Source organism: Caretta caretta, chromosome 13, assembly GCF_965140235.1.
Source record: "Caretta caretta isolate rCarCar2 chromosome 13, rCarCar1.hap1, whole genome shotgun sequence".
Taxonomy (NCBI): Eukaryota; Metazoa; Chordata; order Testudines; family Cheloniidae; genus Caretta; species Caretta caretta.
In genome coordinates, this window is record NC_134218.1 from 37948676 (window position 1) to 37964016 (window position 15341).

General features: G+C 51.8%; 1 protein-coding gene across 1 annotated transcript; it reads right to left on the reverse strand.

The window, feature by feature from the left end:
• Positions 1–1845: 1845 nt before the first annotated feature.
• Positions 1846–5666, reverse strand: LOC125622035 (rano class II histocompatibility antigen, A beta chain-like). The gene is made up of 6 exons (XM_048819596.2): positions 5411–5666; positions 4531–4797; positions 3943–4212; positions 3562–3849; positions 3004–3108; positions 1846–2663 (listed from the first exon to the last, which is right to left on the reverse strand). Exons 1-6 carry the CDS (start codon positions 5478–5480, stop codon positions 2536–2538), a joined length of 1128 nt encoding a protein of 375 aa, XP_048675553.2. The 5' UTR covers positions 5481–5666; the 3' UTR covers positions 1846–2535.
• Positions 5667–15341: the final 9675 nt, after the last annotated feature.

Below are 15341 nucleotides of genomic sequence, written 5' to 3' on the forward strand. Positions count from 1 at the left end.
AGTGTGCCCTTGTTGCCAAGAAATCCAATGGCATTTTGGGATGTATAAGTAGGGGCATAGCGAGCAGATCGAGGGACGTGATCGTTCCCCTCTATTCGACATTGGTGAGGCCTCATCTGGAGTACTGTGTCCAGTTTTGGGCCCCACACTTCAAGAAGGATGTGGATAAATTGGAGAGAGTCCAGCGAAGGGCAACAAAAATGATTAGGGGTCTGGAACACATGATTTATGAGGAGAGGCTGAGGGAGCTGGGATTGTTTAGCCTGCAGAAGAGAAGAATGAGGGGGGATTTGATAGCTGCTTTCAACTACCTGAAAGGGGGTTCCAAAGAGGATGGCTCTAGACTGTTCTCAATGGTAGCAGATGACAGAACGAGGAGTAATGGTCTCAAGTTGCAGTGGGGGAGGTTTAGATTGGATATTAGGAAAAACTTTTTCACTAAGAGGGTGGTGAAACACTGGAATGCATTACCTAGGGAGGTGGTAGAATCTCCTTCCTTAGAGGTTTTTAAGGTCAGGCTTGACAAAGCCCTGGCTGGGATGATTTAACTGGGAACTGGTCCTGCTTCGAGCAGGGGGTTGGACTAGATGACCTTCTGGGGTCCCTTCCAACCCTGATATTCTATGATTCTATGATAAGCTTTCGTGGGTAAAAAACCCACTTCTTCAGATGCATCACACGCAACCACACTTACACTTCAAAGCGCTGCTGCGGGAGTGCTCCCGCGACAGCGCTTTGAAGTTTCCAGTGTAGCCATGCCCTAATCAAGATTTGAACCAAGCACCCTAACAGATGGTACAAGCAGGTTACATTCCCTCAATACACAGGCTAGGACATCCTTCCAACCTGGGACCAAACTTCCCCAGTTCAAAGTCTTTGTCTTCCAGACATGCTTCCAGGTGCTGAGATGGGAGTGGAGGGAGAGAGAGAGGCCAAGTGATGATGTCATTCTCCCTCTTTTATACCTTCTTCCAGCTTGCTGGAAAGATCTTTTCTGTGATTTGGGTTAGTTCACCCCCATGGCATACATGCCTTCTCTGAGAAGACTCTGGGAGAGTGAATTGGGTGTTGATGAGCCATTAACACCCATCTGGCCGGTGATGGCTACTCCTTTGTTGTAACTGAAAGGCTGGCTGTGGGTGTTCCCAACCTCCAACATATTTCAGTGACAGCAATGCTTCATAACTCCACACACAATGATAGCACACACAATCCAACAAGATGTTAATGTTCAACAGATCAAGACTTTTGAAATGATACCTCACAAGGAATACTTTGTATGACACATACCATAATTATATGACAGTGTGAATATAGGGGTTCCATAGTACTTTGAGGTACAGAGTGTCACACAGGGAACGCCACGCACAGTTCTGCTGCCCTTGATTCACACAACAAGGATAACAACCCTTTAGTACCCCTGCACCAATAACAAAGTGAATTGTGATCCAACACATTGGATGTTATCTATCTCTATTTTTAAAGATTTCAGAGTAGCAGCTGTGTTAGTCTGTATTCGCAAAAAGAAAAGGAGTACTTGTGGCACCTTAGAGACGAACAAATTTATTTGAGCATAAGCTTTCGTGAGCTACAGCTCACTTCATCAGATAAATGCATCCGATGAAGTGAGCTGTAGCTCACGAAAGGTCATGCTCAAATAAATTGGTTAGTCTCTAAGGTGCCACAAGTCCTCCTTTTCTTTTTATTGAAAATATTGTTTCACAATATTTAGTTGATTAACATGCCAAGTGTAAAATTTCACCAGTCTGCAGTGTCACGGAGTGTGCGGGAGTCCAGGCCCGGCACCCCTCTTCCTGGGATTCACTGAGACTCTCAGCCAGCCAGTAAAACAGAAGGTTTATTGGACAACAGGAACACAGTCCAAAACAGAGGTTGTGGGTACAACCAGGACCCCTCAGTCAAGTCCTTCTGGGGGAGCAGGGAGCTTAGACCCCAGTCCTGGGGTTCCCTGCGTTCCTCCACCCAGCACCAACCGAAACTAACTCCCCCCCAGCAGGCTCTCTTCTGCAGCCTCTGTTCACATTCCTGGGCAGAGGTGTTACCTCCCCCTCCCCTCCCCCTCCTGGCTCAGGTTACAGGCTCTCAGGTCTCCCATCACCAGGGCACATTCCCAGGTCAACACTCCCCCCTCTCTGCTGCGTCACATCGTCACATGCAGTCAGTGGGGTTTGGTCAAAAATGGTTACAAATTACTCAAAGGTTTTATGGTGGATAAAGAAGGAAACTTTTAAAATGCATGAGCCTGCCAAGGTGGAGTAGCAGTGAAACTGAAGGCAGCTTGGTGGAACCGGCAGGGGAGCCAAGATGGCTGGAACTGGTGTGTCGCTCAGGAAGCAAGCTGACAGAGATATGCTGTGGGAACATGACTAAGCATTTGAACAGAAGCGAGCAGTAGAAGTACTTGATCCATTAAATGAGCGATATGTGATCCCCCAGCACATCCCCTTCACCAGGGATGCTCCATGTAGCTCCAGTCAAATCCGATGGCCCTGGCACAGTCGGCTCTGAGTCTGGTCACTCGGTGGCATCTGGGCAAGAAGATGCTGTGAACAAGGAGTTTCCTGCTGGCTTAGCTGTGGCTGGAGCAGAGTCGAGAGTCCCTGGCTGTGTCTGTGCCGGGCGATATGGCCCCTTCTGGGCCCCTGCAGGGGAAGCCAAAGCAGGAATTCACTCATCTTGAGACTCTGCCATCTGGGGCTTGGTCCTGACCCCCTGCAGCGAAGGTGTGTGAGGGGGGCAATGGGGATCACAGCTGGGGCAACTTCCCACAGCCATTACCCCTATGTCCATCCAGGGCTCAGCACAGAGGCCCTGCAATCTCATGCTAAGCAGGGCCAGGCTCATAGTGCAGGATGGGGACTCAGCAGGGGGCACCATCCCCTCCTGGTTCATGCTGGCCCCAGGGCAGTGCTAGGGGGAGCCTTGCTGCAGGGAGAGGGACAGGAGCTTAGAAGGGAGCACTGTGCAGGGGGCATCACTCACCTGGCCTCCTCATCAGGTACCAGCCCAGGGCCACGACTCCCAAGGCAGCGAGGATGCACCCAGCAATGATCGCCGGCACACCAGCCTGCCCTGTGACCTGGGGATCTGGAAATTCCCCGAGACAGACTGAGCCATGGGCCCACCGAAGCTCCTGCACCCCTGCTCCCCACTCGCTCCCTGCCCAATAACCCTGGGCTAGCATCACCCCTCCCACAGCCAGTTTGCCCCACCAGTCACCACCCTCCTTGTGTCTGCCCTGCAACTAGATATCCTTCTTTCTGCCTCCCCCTCCCGGTCTGTTAGGCCCTCAGTATCCCTTCTCTTCTTCCCCTCCCCTCTGAGCCCCTCAAAAGACTTCTTCTCTCCACCTCCCCTTAGTACCTCTCTCTGTCTACCCATCCCCTGGTGCCCCCCAAAACTCCCTCTTTGCATTTTCCACCCACCCCTCCCCCCTACCCTTTGTGTCCACCTCCCCCATTCCCCTTCCCTCAGTAGGAGGTGCCCCATTTCCAGCTTCTCCCCACTGTTCCCCATGCTCTCCCCCTCCCCCATACTCACCCCAGGTCACCCTTAGCGGGTCGCGCCCCAGGCTGCTGTGTCTCACCACACACACATGTTCTGCAGGGCCAACCCCCTCCTGCCCCAGCTCGATGGACACCTGGATCTGGAAGGTTAGGTCCCCGTTGGGCAGGATGCCACTGGTCAGCTGCTCCCCATGGACCACCTGGCCCCCCCGCTCCCAGATCACCTCGATGTTGCGGGGATAGAACCCCGTCACGTGGCAGACGAGGCGGCGTGGCCGGTCCTGGGTCCCTGGGACAAGGGCCACACGCACTGTGGGCTGGGCTGGGGGAAGAGTGAGAAAGGGTTATTAGTCACAGGTAACAGGATAGCAGGGGACTGCGGATTGGGAGTGAGGAGCACTGGCAAAGCTGTCACCTGTCTTCTGAGCGATGAAAGGCAGAGCGGATTCGATAAAGAACCTGCAATCCGGGGGCTGGATGAGGTTCCACACAGTGAAAGTCTCCCCTTCACGGTTCCAGCACTCCGCCACTCGCCAGGCTGCCGGGTGCTCCGAGAACCAGCGGTTGTGGTCGGACTGGTACCGCAGCACGTCCTCCCCGTTGAGGGAATATCTCGTGACGGCTCGGACAGCACCGGTGGCATCGTCCAGCTCACAAGTCTTCAGGACCTGCATGTGGTAGGGTTCTGGGGGCAGAATGGCTGCGTGAGCGACTGAGCACAGAGCTGACACCTGGGGCCAGAGTGGGGGAGAAGTTCTCATGCCTAGAACCCAGGAGTCCTGACTCCCAGCATGCCCTGCTCTAACCCACTAAACTCTGCTGCCTCCTACACTCAGGGAGAGAACCCAGGAGTCCAGAATCCAAGCCCCCTCCCCCACTCTAAACACTAGGTATCAGGGAAGTCACTCCCCTCTGGTGTACCCTTCCCCCAGCTCCCTCCTACCTCCTTTGAGCTGCCTGCCCATCCCTTTCCAAAGCCAAGCGCTGGGGCTCAAGGACTCACCTGCCTGTGGGGAACTGGTGTTCACCTCCTGCACCAGGGCCTGGTACTTGATCTCTACCCAGGAGTCCCAGACCATGCATGCAGCATTGCCTGCACTCCAGAACTCCTGGTTGGCCGGGGTGTAGCCACTGCGGGGAGCCAGCCTGCGGGTGTTGCTGTCATAGGTTGAGAGCACCAGGTCATTCATCCTCACCACATACAGCCGCTTGGGCAGACCAGGGGCCGCCCAGGGGGAGATGAGCTGGAGGTGGGAGAGATGGTGAACCCCTGTAGGAAGGAGAGAGACTTCAATGGGAATGGGACCCAGACATCTGGGACGGCAACCCAAGGGGGCCCTGCAGCACCCTGCCCTGGGGAAAGAGACTGGGATGGGGATGGGACCCAGACATCTGAGACAGCGACCCAAGGGGACCCTGCAGCCCCCAGCCCTTGTGAAAGAGACTGGGATGGGGATGGGACCCCAGCATCTGGGACAGCAACCCAAGGGGACCCTGCAGGCCCCAGCCCTGGGGAAAGAGACTGGGATGGGGATGGGACCCCAGTATCTGGGTCAGCGACCCAAGGGGCCCCTGCAGCCCCCAGCCCTGGGGAAAGAGACCCGGATGGGGATGGGACCCCAGTATCTGGGTCAGCGACCCGAGGGGGCCCTGCAGCCCCCAGCCCTGGGGAAAGAGACCCGGATGGGGATGGGACCCCGGCCTCTGGGACAGCGACCCAAGGGGCCCCTGAAGCCCCCAGCCCTGGGGAAAGAGACCCGGATGGGGATGGGACCCCGGCATCTGGGACAGCGACCTGCAGCCCCCGCAGCCCCCAGCCCTGGGGAAAGAGAGGATGGGGATGGGGATGGGACCCCGCATCTGGCAGAGCAGGAGTCACCTACCAGCCAAGGTGGCAGAGCAGAGAGACAGGATCCAGCAGGAGACCAAGGCAAGCCTGGCCCAAGGAGCCATCGTCCTGGAGGGGAGGGGACGGGCCGGCAGCTCTGCAGGAAACACCCGCGGGGAAACCCAGCGAAGTTCAGCAGCGACAACTCCCTTCCCCGCCGCCAGGGGCGTCACAGGCGCGGACCGGCGGTGCCGGGCTCCAGCAAAACCAGGACCTGGGGCCCGGCTACACCGACGTACGGGCCGGGTCCCCCCCGCGGCCCCGCCTGCCGCCCCCTGCAGCTCCGCGCTGCGCTCCCTGCCCGGCCGCCGGGGCAGGCGGAGGCGGGGGCTGCGCCTGCGGGGGAGAGGGGGAGGAGGCGCATGGCAGCCGCCCGCCCCCCGCACACACTTGGACCTGGCTGGACCTCCCTGAGCAGCAGTCTGGGGGGGCTTGGGTGAGTGTCGGGCGGGGGGGCCGGGGCGAAGCCCCCTCCCCTGGAGCTCGCTGCTGCCGGCGGCGAGAGGGATGGGGGGAGGCCTCCTCTCTGGCCCCCTGCCCCAGCCCCGGGGCATCCTGCCTGCTGCACCCCAAACTCCCCATCCCTGGCCCAGCTCCACACCCCCTCCCGCACCCCAACCCCCTGCCCCAGCCCAGAGCCTGCACCCAGCACCCAAACTCTGCCCCAGAGCCCGCACCCCTCCTGCACCCAAACTCCCTCCCAGAGCATTGCCAGGGGCAGGACTTGGACCCATTCTGGACATCACCAAAAATTATATAAACCTGCCACCCCTGAGCAGAGCCCCTGGGCGAGAGGCCGGCAGCCGGGATCCTGTGTGCACCGCGATGCCGGGTGGCAGGACAGTCCCAGGTGCCGTGGCAGCTGGAACCCCAGGGATAGGCCGGCAGCCGGGATCCCCAAGCATGGGGCCAGCAGCCGGGATCCCAAGCACGCCAGGATGCCAGGTGGTAGTAGAGCCCCAGGCATGGTGGTAACCAGAACCTCGCTCACAGGCTGGCAGCCAGGACCCCGGGCAAGCAGGGATGCTGGATGGCAGCAGAGCGCCAGGTGCAGCAGTAGCCGGAACCCCAGGTGCGCCAGGATGCCTGCCGGCAGCAGAGCCTCTGCCATGGGGCTGACAGCGGGGACCCCGGACATGGGGGCACCCCCCCATACACTCCTGCACTCTTATGTCCCCGAGTTTAACCATGTAACCAACAGAATTCTGATGGGTAACACAGTTACTGTTTTTACACGGTTTTTACTTCCCTAGTTCAAAGTGTTTGTCTTCCAGATGTGCTTCCATGTGTTGAGGGGATGGGGAGGGGGGAGAGGCCAAGTGATTATGTCACTCTCCCTCTTTTTAGACTTTCTTCCAGCTGTAAGAAAGATCCTTGCTTTGATGTGTGTTAGTCAGCACCCAGGGCACTGCCTTCTCTGAGAAGTCTCTGGCATAGTGGATTGGGTGTTGATTAGCTGTTAATGCCCGTTTGGCTATTGATGGCTACTCTTTTGTTGCAACTGAAAGTCTGGTTGTGGGTGTTCCGAACCCCACAACATATTTCAGTAACACATACAGCAATGATCAGAGGGGTAGCTGTGTTAGTCTGGATCTGTAAAAGCGGCAGAGTCCTGTGGCACCTTATAGACTAACAGATGTGTTGGAGCAGAAGCTTTCGTGGGTGAATCCCTGTTAGAGAGCTTATTCCTTCACTCTCCCACTTCCCTGGTTCTTCTCGCATGAACAGAGAGCAACAATACCCGAAGTCCGAAGGTGCAAACAATTCGATGTTTATTGGGGTGAACTTCCAGCAAGCTAAATACAAGTTCCTTTTTCCTTATTTTCGAATCCCAACTTACTTCCTGTTTGCCCCTAATTTATATAGTAATATTCTTAGCTATACATTAACCAATCATTCTACTAAAATTTAACTAACCAATCCTAACATGGATTAGCTAACCAATTATATCCCACCACCTTAATTAGTTTACACCCAGCAAAATTAATTATACAGCAGACAGAAGCAATCACAGAACCAGACAGAGACCATGCCAATAAACAATAGCAAAGTGGGAACTATAATGACAAAACAATACAGAAGTGAGGATTTCACAACTACATCTGTAAAGACATAAGAGTTTCCTAGCTGTGTCTATTGATAAGTGAATTCTTACCGGACAGAAAACTATCAACCTCAATTTCCTTTTACAGCTTCTAGGCACTTCCCTTTCTCTGGAGGTGATAGGCACAATAAGGACAGGATTAAATTCCTAACAGCCCAATAGCACCTTATTTCAATGTGACTAGTTTGGAATGTGAGGATGTGACCATTCACTTCCCAGCTTATGGCTGCCTCTGTCGCTTAGCCAAAGGCCTTAGCCTAAGAACAGGGCCTCAGACTGTCACAGTAAGAGAAGGCCCTTACACTGGCAGACAGTGATTTTGATTCTTTCTTTTATACCTCTAACTAGCCAAGTGATAGGAATACACCTAAATTCTTAGAGTATAGGCCTTTACAGACAGGCCTGAATATCTATATCCTAACAATCCCCACGTCATCGGATTCATGTAGTGGAAATTTCCAGAGGCAGGTATAAATATGCAAGCAAGAATCAGGCTAGGGATAACGAGGCTAGTGCAATCAGGGAGGATGAGGCCCTCTTCTAGCAGTGGAGGTGTGAACACCAAGGGAGGAGAAACTGCTTTTGTAGCTGGCGAGCCAGTCCCAGTCTGTGTTTAACCCTCAGCTGATGGTGTCCAATTTGCAAGTGAACTGAAGTTCAGCAGTTTCTCGTTGAAGTCTGGTCCTGAAGTTTTTTTGCTGCAGAATGGCTGCCTTGAAATCTGCTATTGTGTGCCCAGGGAGGTTGAAGTGTTCTCCTACAGGGTTTTGTATATTGCCATTCCTAATATCTGATTTGTGTCCATTTATCCTTTTACGTAGGGACTGTCCAGTCTGGCCGATGTACATAGCAGAGGGGCATTGCTGGCACATGATGGCGTAGATGACATTGGTGGACGTGCAGGTGAATGCACCGGTGACGGTGTGGCTGATCGGGTTAGGTCCTGTGATGGTGTTGCTGGTGTAGATATGTGGGCAGAGTTGGCATCGAGGTTTGTTGCATGGATTGGTTCCTGAGTTAGAGTTACTATGGTGCGGTGTGTAGTTGCTGGCGAGAATATGCTTCAGGTTGGCGGGTTGTCTGTGGGGGAGGACTGGCCTGCCTCCCAAGGCCTGTGAAAGTGGGGGATCGTTGTCCAGGATGGGTTGTAGATCACTGATGATGCGTTGGAGAGGTTTTAGCTGAGGACTGTATGTGATGGCCAGTGGAGTTCTGTTGGTTTCTTTCCTGGGCTTGTCTTGCAGCAGGAGGCTTGTGGGTACGCATCTGGCTCTGTTGATCTGTTTCCTTATTTCCTCGTGCAGGTATCATAGTTTTGAGAATGCTTGGTGAAGATCTTGTAGGTGATGGTCTCTGTCTGAGGGGCTGGAGCAAATGCGGTTGTACCTCAGCGCTTAGCTGTAGACAATGGATCGTGTGGTGTGTCTGGGATGGAAGCTGGAGGCATGAAGGTACGTGTAGCGGTCGGTGGGTTTTTGGTATAGTGTTGTGAATTATACCTGATAGGTCACGTGCAGTTCGAGTCTAGGCTGAGCACACGAACCAAAGTCCACAACTGCAGAGTTCCCAAAAACATTAAGTTTATTACGCTCGAGCGTGGTGCCCCCCTGCTAGTCAGAAGGGGACCCCGAATGCAGGTTATACAAAGATTTTTTACCTTTTAGCAAAGCATGTTGCCCTCGTGCATTGGAAACCTTAGCCAAGAGACAAACCCTTTCCTTATCTACCTCCTATTCCTGCTAGGTAATTCCCCATGCTAAACCATTACTTCAACTACACAACGTGGCCCTAAAGCAATGCATCAGTAACTTTTCTTATCAGGATGGGAGGCCCACAGCAAAAGGCCAGGAGGCAGGGAGTTAGGAACAGACAAAGAACAGAAACCGGGAGTCGAGACAGGCTGGAAACAAGGGGGGGTTCACAGGAATGCAGTATCTAAGGAACACTCCTCCTGGTGCATGATGTGCTTGCTCTTAGACAATGGTGGGCCCCAAACCTAAATGGAGTCACATATGCTAACTTTTCCTTAACAGTCCCCCCTTTTCTTTTCTACGTCAGTCAGCTATATCGGGGCTGAGTAACGCGATGCAGGGTTAGCAGTTGCCGACAGCATAGACTGTAACATTGTAGGCATACAAACAATAACACAAAAGCAATAACAGCCAAAAGGATGAAATACAAAATACGCCGTCCCCAAGCCCCCACATCCGGTAGCCATGAGGTGAGCCAGTTACAGGCCTCCTGGAACCCAGCGCTGGTATTGTCGAGGCTGGCGTGGTGGAATAGGGCTGCCTGCTGCATGAGGATGTGGATGTCAGTTTCCACCCTGTGGTGCTGATTTACAAATACACAACAGCTTGCGTTAACCAGAGCACAAACCCCGCCCTGGTTTGCAAGGAGATAGTCCAGGGCTAAGCGGTTTTGCAGTGTAGTTTGGGATAGCTGAGTGACTTCAATTTGAAGGGCAGCTAAGGCGTCTGCAGTGGCATTTGCCATTAATTCCAAAGCAGCTGGAATGTTAACGATGGCTTTTTCTAGCTCGCTTACTCCTAACCGTGGCAGAAACCATCGCACAAAGGAGTGAAAGCCTGTGGGCCGTTGAGAAAGAGGGTTTAAAGGAATACTTCGTCGGTTTCTCCATACTAGATTGCGGATCTCTCCCCGGGTCAGGGTCTGGTGTACTGTCACGGCGGGTACTATAGCCCCGAAGGTACATGTACCATACCATCCTGCCGGGAGAACCTTATAGGCTGTGTGATTGCATAACCAATACCAGCCAGCCCCCTCAGGGACTGGCCACGGGGCCCCAGAGTAGGTGGAGGGGCTTGCCACACCAGAGCTCATCTGGGTGGTGTCCTTGCACCCCACAAAATTCCCCACAAAAACTGTATTTTCCCTGCCCTTACGTCGTGACACACATAAAGCATAATTACCTTGGGCCACCATATCAATCGACCATCTTTGGATCATAACATTCCAGTTAAATGTAGTGTTTGCCCATAGCTTAGCTTGGAGTGTTCGATTAAGAGGGATAGGTACCCCTACCAACGCGACCCCCTGACCCAAATCTGTGGGGATATGAATACAAATCCAACACTCTGTTCGATTTACACCCTGTTTTATGGTGCGGGTTAAATTCAAAAAGCTATTGCCCTCTTATTCTTGTCCTGGACTTGGGAATAGGGAGAGGAACCCCCAGGTAAACCATACCAATGTCGGCATCTTCCTCTGTACCATACAAAAAACAACAGCACCAATGTAAGTCTAATAAACAGGAACACAAGAAGTCCTGGTGGGCTGTAAAGGTCCCAATAGCTGGAAAGTTCAGTCCATGGGTTGGTCGTGGCGTTCATTCGTGAAGTGGCTCGTCCGAATGCTTGTCAGGGTCAGGTGGGGGTCCCAGCGCCAACTTAACATAGCTATGATGGATCCAGGACCCTTTACTTTCAACCCTAAGGGTGCAGTTTGAAACAATTGAGCTTCAGACTGGTTGTCAGTCAGCTCCTTTTGCAGTCTGGCAACGTATCTGGCCAAAGTTTCATCTCCATCCAAGAGGCTAGCATGTGCAGGAACATAAGTTCCCAGGACTAAAGCTGGTCTCCCAAACAACACCTCAAACGGGGACAGGCCTAGGGGCATGTGTGGGGTTTGTCTTATGTGCCACAAGACTATAGGCAAGGCATCTGGCCACTTAAGTCGGGTCTCCCTACAAACTTTGCTACCATTGTCTTTATTGTTCAGTTCATGCGTTCCACCTGACCTGCAGACTGGGGATGGTATGGAGTATGTAATTGTCGGATAATCCCCAAGCACCGGTACAATTCCTCCAAAATCTTTGCAATAAAGTGTGAGCCCCGATCTGAATTGATGACTTCAGGGACACCAAACCTGGGTACAATATCTTTCATTAGAAACTTTACCACAGATCTTGCGTCTGCCTTTCTGGTTGGTATTGCTTCAGGCCATCCGGAAAGTTGGTCCATTATAACAAGGAGATGGTGAAACCCTGAGCTTTTAGGCATTTCTGCACAGTCCATCTGCAAGCGTTGAAACAGGAAGTTTGCCCAGGGTTTTCCCCCCTTTGAATTGGCATCGAGCCAAGTCTTAGCAGAGAAGGCCAGGCAAGTAGGGCAGGAGCCGAGAGCCCGCTTCACCGCTGGATAAACATGGGGTGCCACCCAAGATTTTAGTATAGCAGCCACCTGGATACCAGCATGACCCAAGGCATGAAAATAATGAGCAGCTGGGAGTAGATAACGACGGGGGAGAATAGGTTTGTTCCCGATTCGCCAAACCTTGTCGGGGCCCTCAGATCCCTCCCAGCGTTTCCAGTCTCGAAGCTCCTCCGGGGATACGTCAGCAGACAACAGCGTCCAGTCAGCAGGCAGGAAGGGCGGATCCAGGGGGAGGGAAGCCGAAACCAGGAGGGGCTGTAGAGCTGCAGCCTTCGCGGCTGAGTCAGCTAATGCTTGTCCTGGGATACAAGAGAGTTAGGCTGCCTTTGCGCATAACCGTGAACCGCCGCCACCTGGCGAGGGGCCTGAATGGCTTCCAAAAGGGCAGAAATGAGAGGGCCATTCGCGATTTTTGTGCCTGAGGAGGTTAAAAATCCTCGTTGCTTCCAGAGCTGGCCCGTAGCATGACAAACGCCAAAAGCGTACTTAGAGTCTGTGTAGATAGTAACAGTCCTTCCCGAAGACAACAAACAAGCCCGGGTCAGCGCGTATAACTCTGCACCCTGGGCGCTGAAGGAAGGTGGTAGGGGGGCAGCCTCGATAACGTCTGCCTGAGAGGTAACCGAATAGCCCGAGACCCGGTGGCCATCTAAATAGTACAAGGACCCATCGGTGGAAAGGAGTAAATCGAGCTTGGTTAAAGGGGAGTCAGCTAAATCCGGGCGAGGCGTACCATCCTGCGCGACGACATCCAGACATACGAGGTGAGGGGTACCGTCCTCCGGGAGGGGTAGCGTCGTGGCTGGATTGAGGACGTTGCAGCAGCAAAAAGTAACGTTGTCAGCAGCCAGCAGGATTAGTTCATATTTATGAGCCCGCTGTGGAGACAATGCCTGCGTAGAATGTTGTTTTAAGAGAACCTCAACCTCGTGAGGGACCCAGACAGTCAGAGGGTGCCCCAAAACAATCGGTCGCGACCATTCAACCATGGCAGCGGCAATCGATGGTACACAGGAGACAGGGCCCCGAATGACAGGGTCCAGCTGCACTGAGTAATAGGCTATGGGGCATGGGCGATCCCCCAGATATTGCAAAAGGATGCCACTGGCCACTCCCTGGTGTTCGTGAGTGAGAAGAGAAAATGGTTTACCGTAATCCGGGAATCCCAAGGCGGGCGCAGAGATCAGAGCCTTCTTGGTAGATTCAAAAGCGGCTTCCATTTCCAGGGTCCAGGAGACAGGATCGGGGGTCGATGTTGTGGTGGCCTGGACTAGGGGTTTGACCAGTTCCCCAAAGGCCACTATCCAGGATTGACAGAACCCAGCAGGCCCCAGGAAAGCCCGTAACTGCTTTTTTGTAACCGGGCGTGGGCAATCCCGGATTGCCTGCACCTTGTCAGGAGAGAGTAAATGCTCTCCGGGCCGAATCACAAAGCCTAAATAAATTACCTGATCTTTGCACAGCTGCAATTTGGATGGAGATGCACGATGACCCTTATTGGCTAGGGCAGTAAGCAAAACAACAGAGTCAATTAAACATGCATTATAATCAGAGGCAGCAATTCATAGATTCATAGATATTTAGGTCAGAAGGGACCATTATGATCATCTAGTCTGATGTCCTGCACAACGCAGGCCACAGAATTTCACCCACCACTTCTGTGAAAAACCTCTCACCTATGTCTGAGCTATTGAAGTCCTCAAATCGTGGTTTAAAGACTTCAAGGAGCAGAGAATCTTCCAGCAAGAGACCCATGCCCCATGTTACAGAGGAAGGCGAAAAACCTCCAGGGCCTCTTCCAATCTGCCCTGGAGGAAAATTCCTTCCCGACCCCAAATATGGCGATCAGCTAAACCCTGAGCATATGGGCAAGATTCACCAGCCAGATACTACAGAAAATTCTTTCCTGGGTAACTCAGATCCTACCACATCTAATATCCTATCACAGTCCATTGGGCCTATTTACCATGAATATTTAATTACCAAAACCATGTTATCCCATCATACCATCTCCTCCATAAATTTATCAAGTTTAATCTTAAAGCCAGATAGATCTTTTGCCCCCACTGCTTCCCTTTGAAGGCTATTCCAAAACTTCACTCCTCTAATGGTTAGAAACCTTCATCTAATTTCAAGTCTAAACTTCCTGGTGGCCAGTTTATATCCATTTGTTCTTGTGTCCACATTGGTACTGAGCTTAAATAATTCCTCTCCCTCTCTGGTATTTATCCCTCTGATATATTTATAGAGAGCAATCATATCTCCCCTCAACCTTCTTTTAGTTAGGCTAAACAAGCCAAGCTCCTTGAGTCTCCTTTCATAAGACAAGTTTTCCATTCCTCGGATCATCCTAGTAGCCCTTCTCTGTACCTGTTCCAGTTTGAATTCATCCTTCTTAAACATTGGAGACCAGAACTGCACACAATATTCCAGATGAGGTCTCACCAGTGCCTTGTATAACGGTATTAAAACCTCCTTATCCCTACTGGAAATACCTCTCCTGATGCATCCCAAGACCACATTAGCTTTTTTCACAGCCATATCACATTGGCGGCTCATAGTCATCCTATGATCAACCAATACTCCAAGGTCCTTCTCCTCCTCTGATACTTCTAATTGATGCGTCCCCAGCTTATAACTAAAATTCTTGTTATTAATCCCTAAATGCATGACCTTACACTTCTCACTATTAAATTTCATCCTATTACTATTACTCCAGTTTACAAGGTCATCCAGATCCTCCTGTAGGATATCCCTGTCCTTCTCTAAATTGACAATACCTCCTAGCTTTGTGTCATCCGCAAACTTTACTAGCACACTCCCACTTTTTGTGCCAAGATCAGTAATAAAAAGATTAAATAAGATTGGTCGCAAAACCGATCCCTGAGGAACTCCACTGGTAACCTCCCTCCAGCCTGACAGTTCACCTTTCAGTAGGACCTGCTGTAGTCTCCCCTTTTACCAATTCCTTATCCACCTTTCAATTTTCCTGTGGATCCCCATCTTATCCAATTTAACTAATAATTCCCCATGTGGCACGGTATCAAACGCCTTACTGAAATCTAGGTAAATTAGATCCACTGTATTTCCTTTGTCTAAAAAATCTGTTACTTTCTCAAAGAAGGAGATCAGGTTGGTTTGGCACGATCTACCTTTTGTAAAACCATGTTGTATTTTGTCCCATTTACTATTGACTTCAATGTCCTTAACTACCTTCTCCTTCAAAATTTTTTCCAAGACCTTGCATACTACAGATGTCAAACTAACAGGCCTATAGTTACCTGGATCACTTTTTTTCCCTTTCTTAAAAATAGGAACTATGTTAGCAATTCTCAAATAATCCACATATTGAACTAGGACAGATGAACTAGGCAAGACAATATCTTTTAAATCCTCTGTGAGAATCTGGGAAAAAATAGTGGGGGATCCTGAAAACCCTTGGGGAAGACGTGTCCACGTTAGCTGCTGGCCCTTCCAGGTGAATGCAAACAAATATTGAGAATCGGGGTGCCAAGGGGAACTGAAAAATGCTGCACGCAAATCCACGACAGTAAAACAAGTGGCCGACTGAGGAATCAGTGTTAGAATGGTGCTTGGATCAGGGACAACTGGATGGGGGGCTATAACATAACCATTTATAGCCGTAG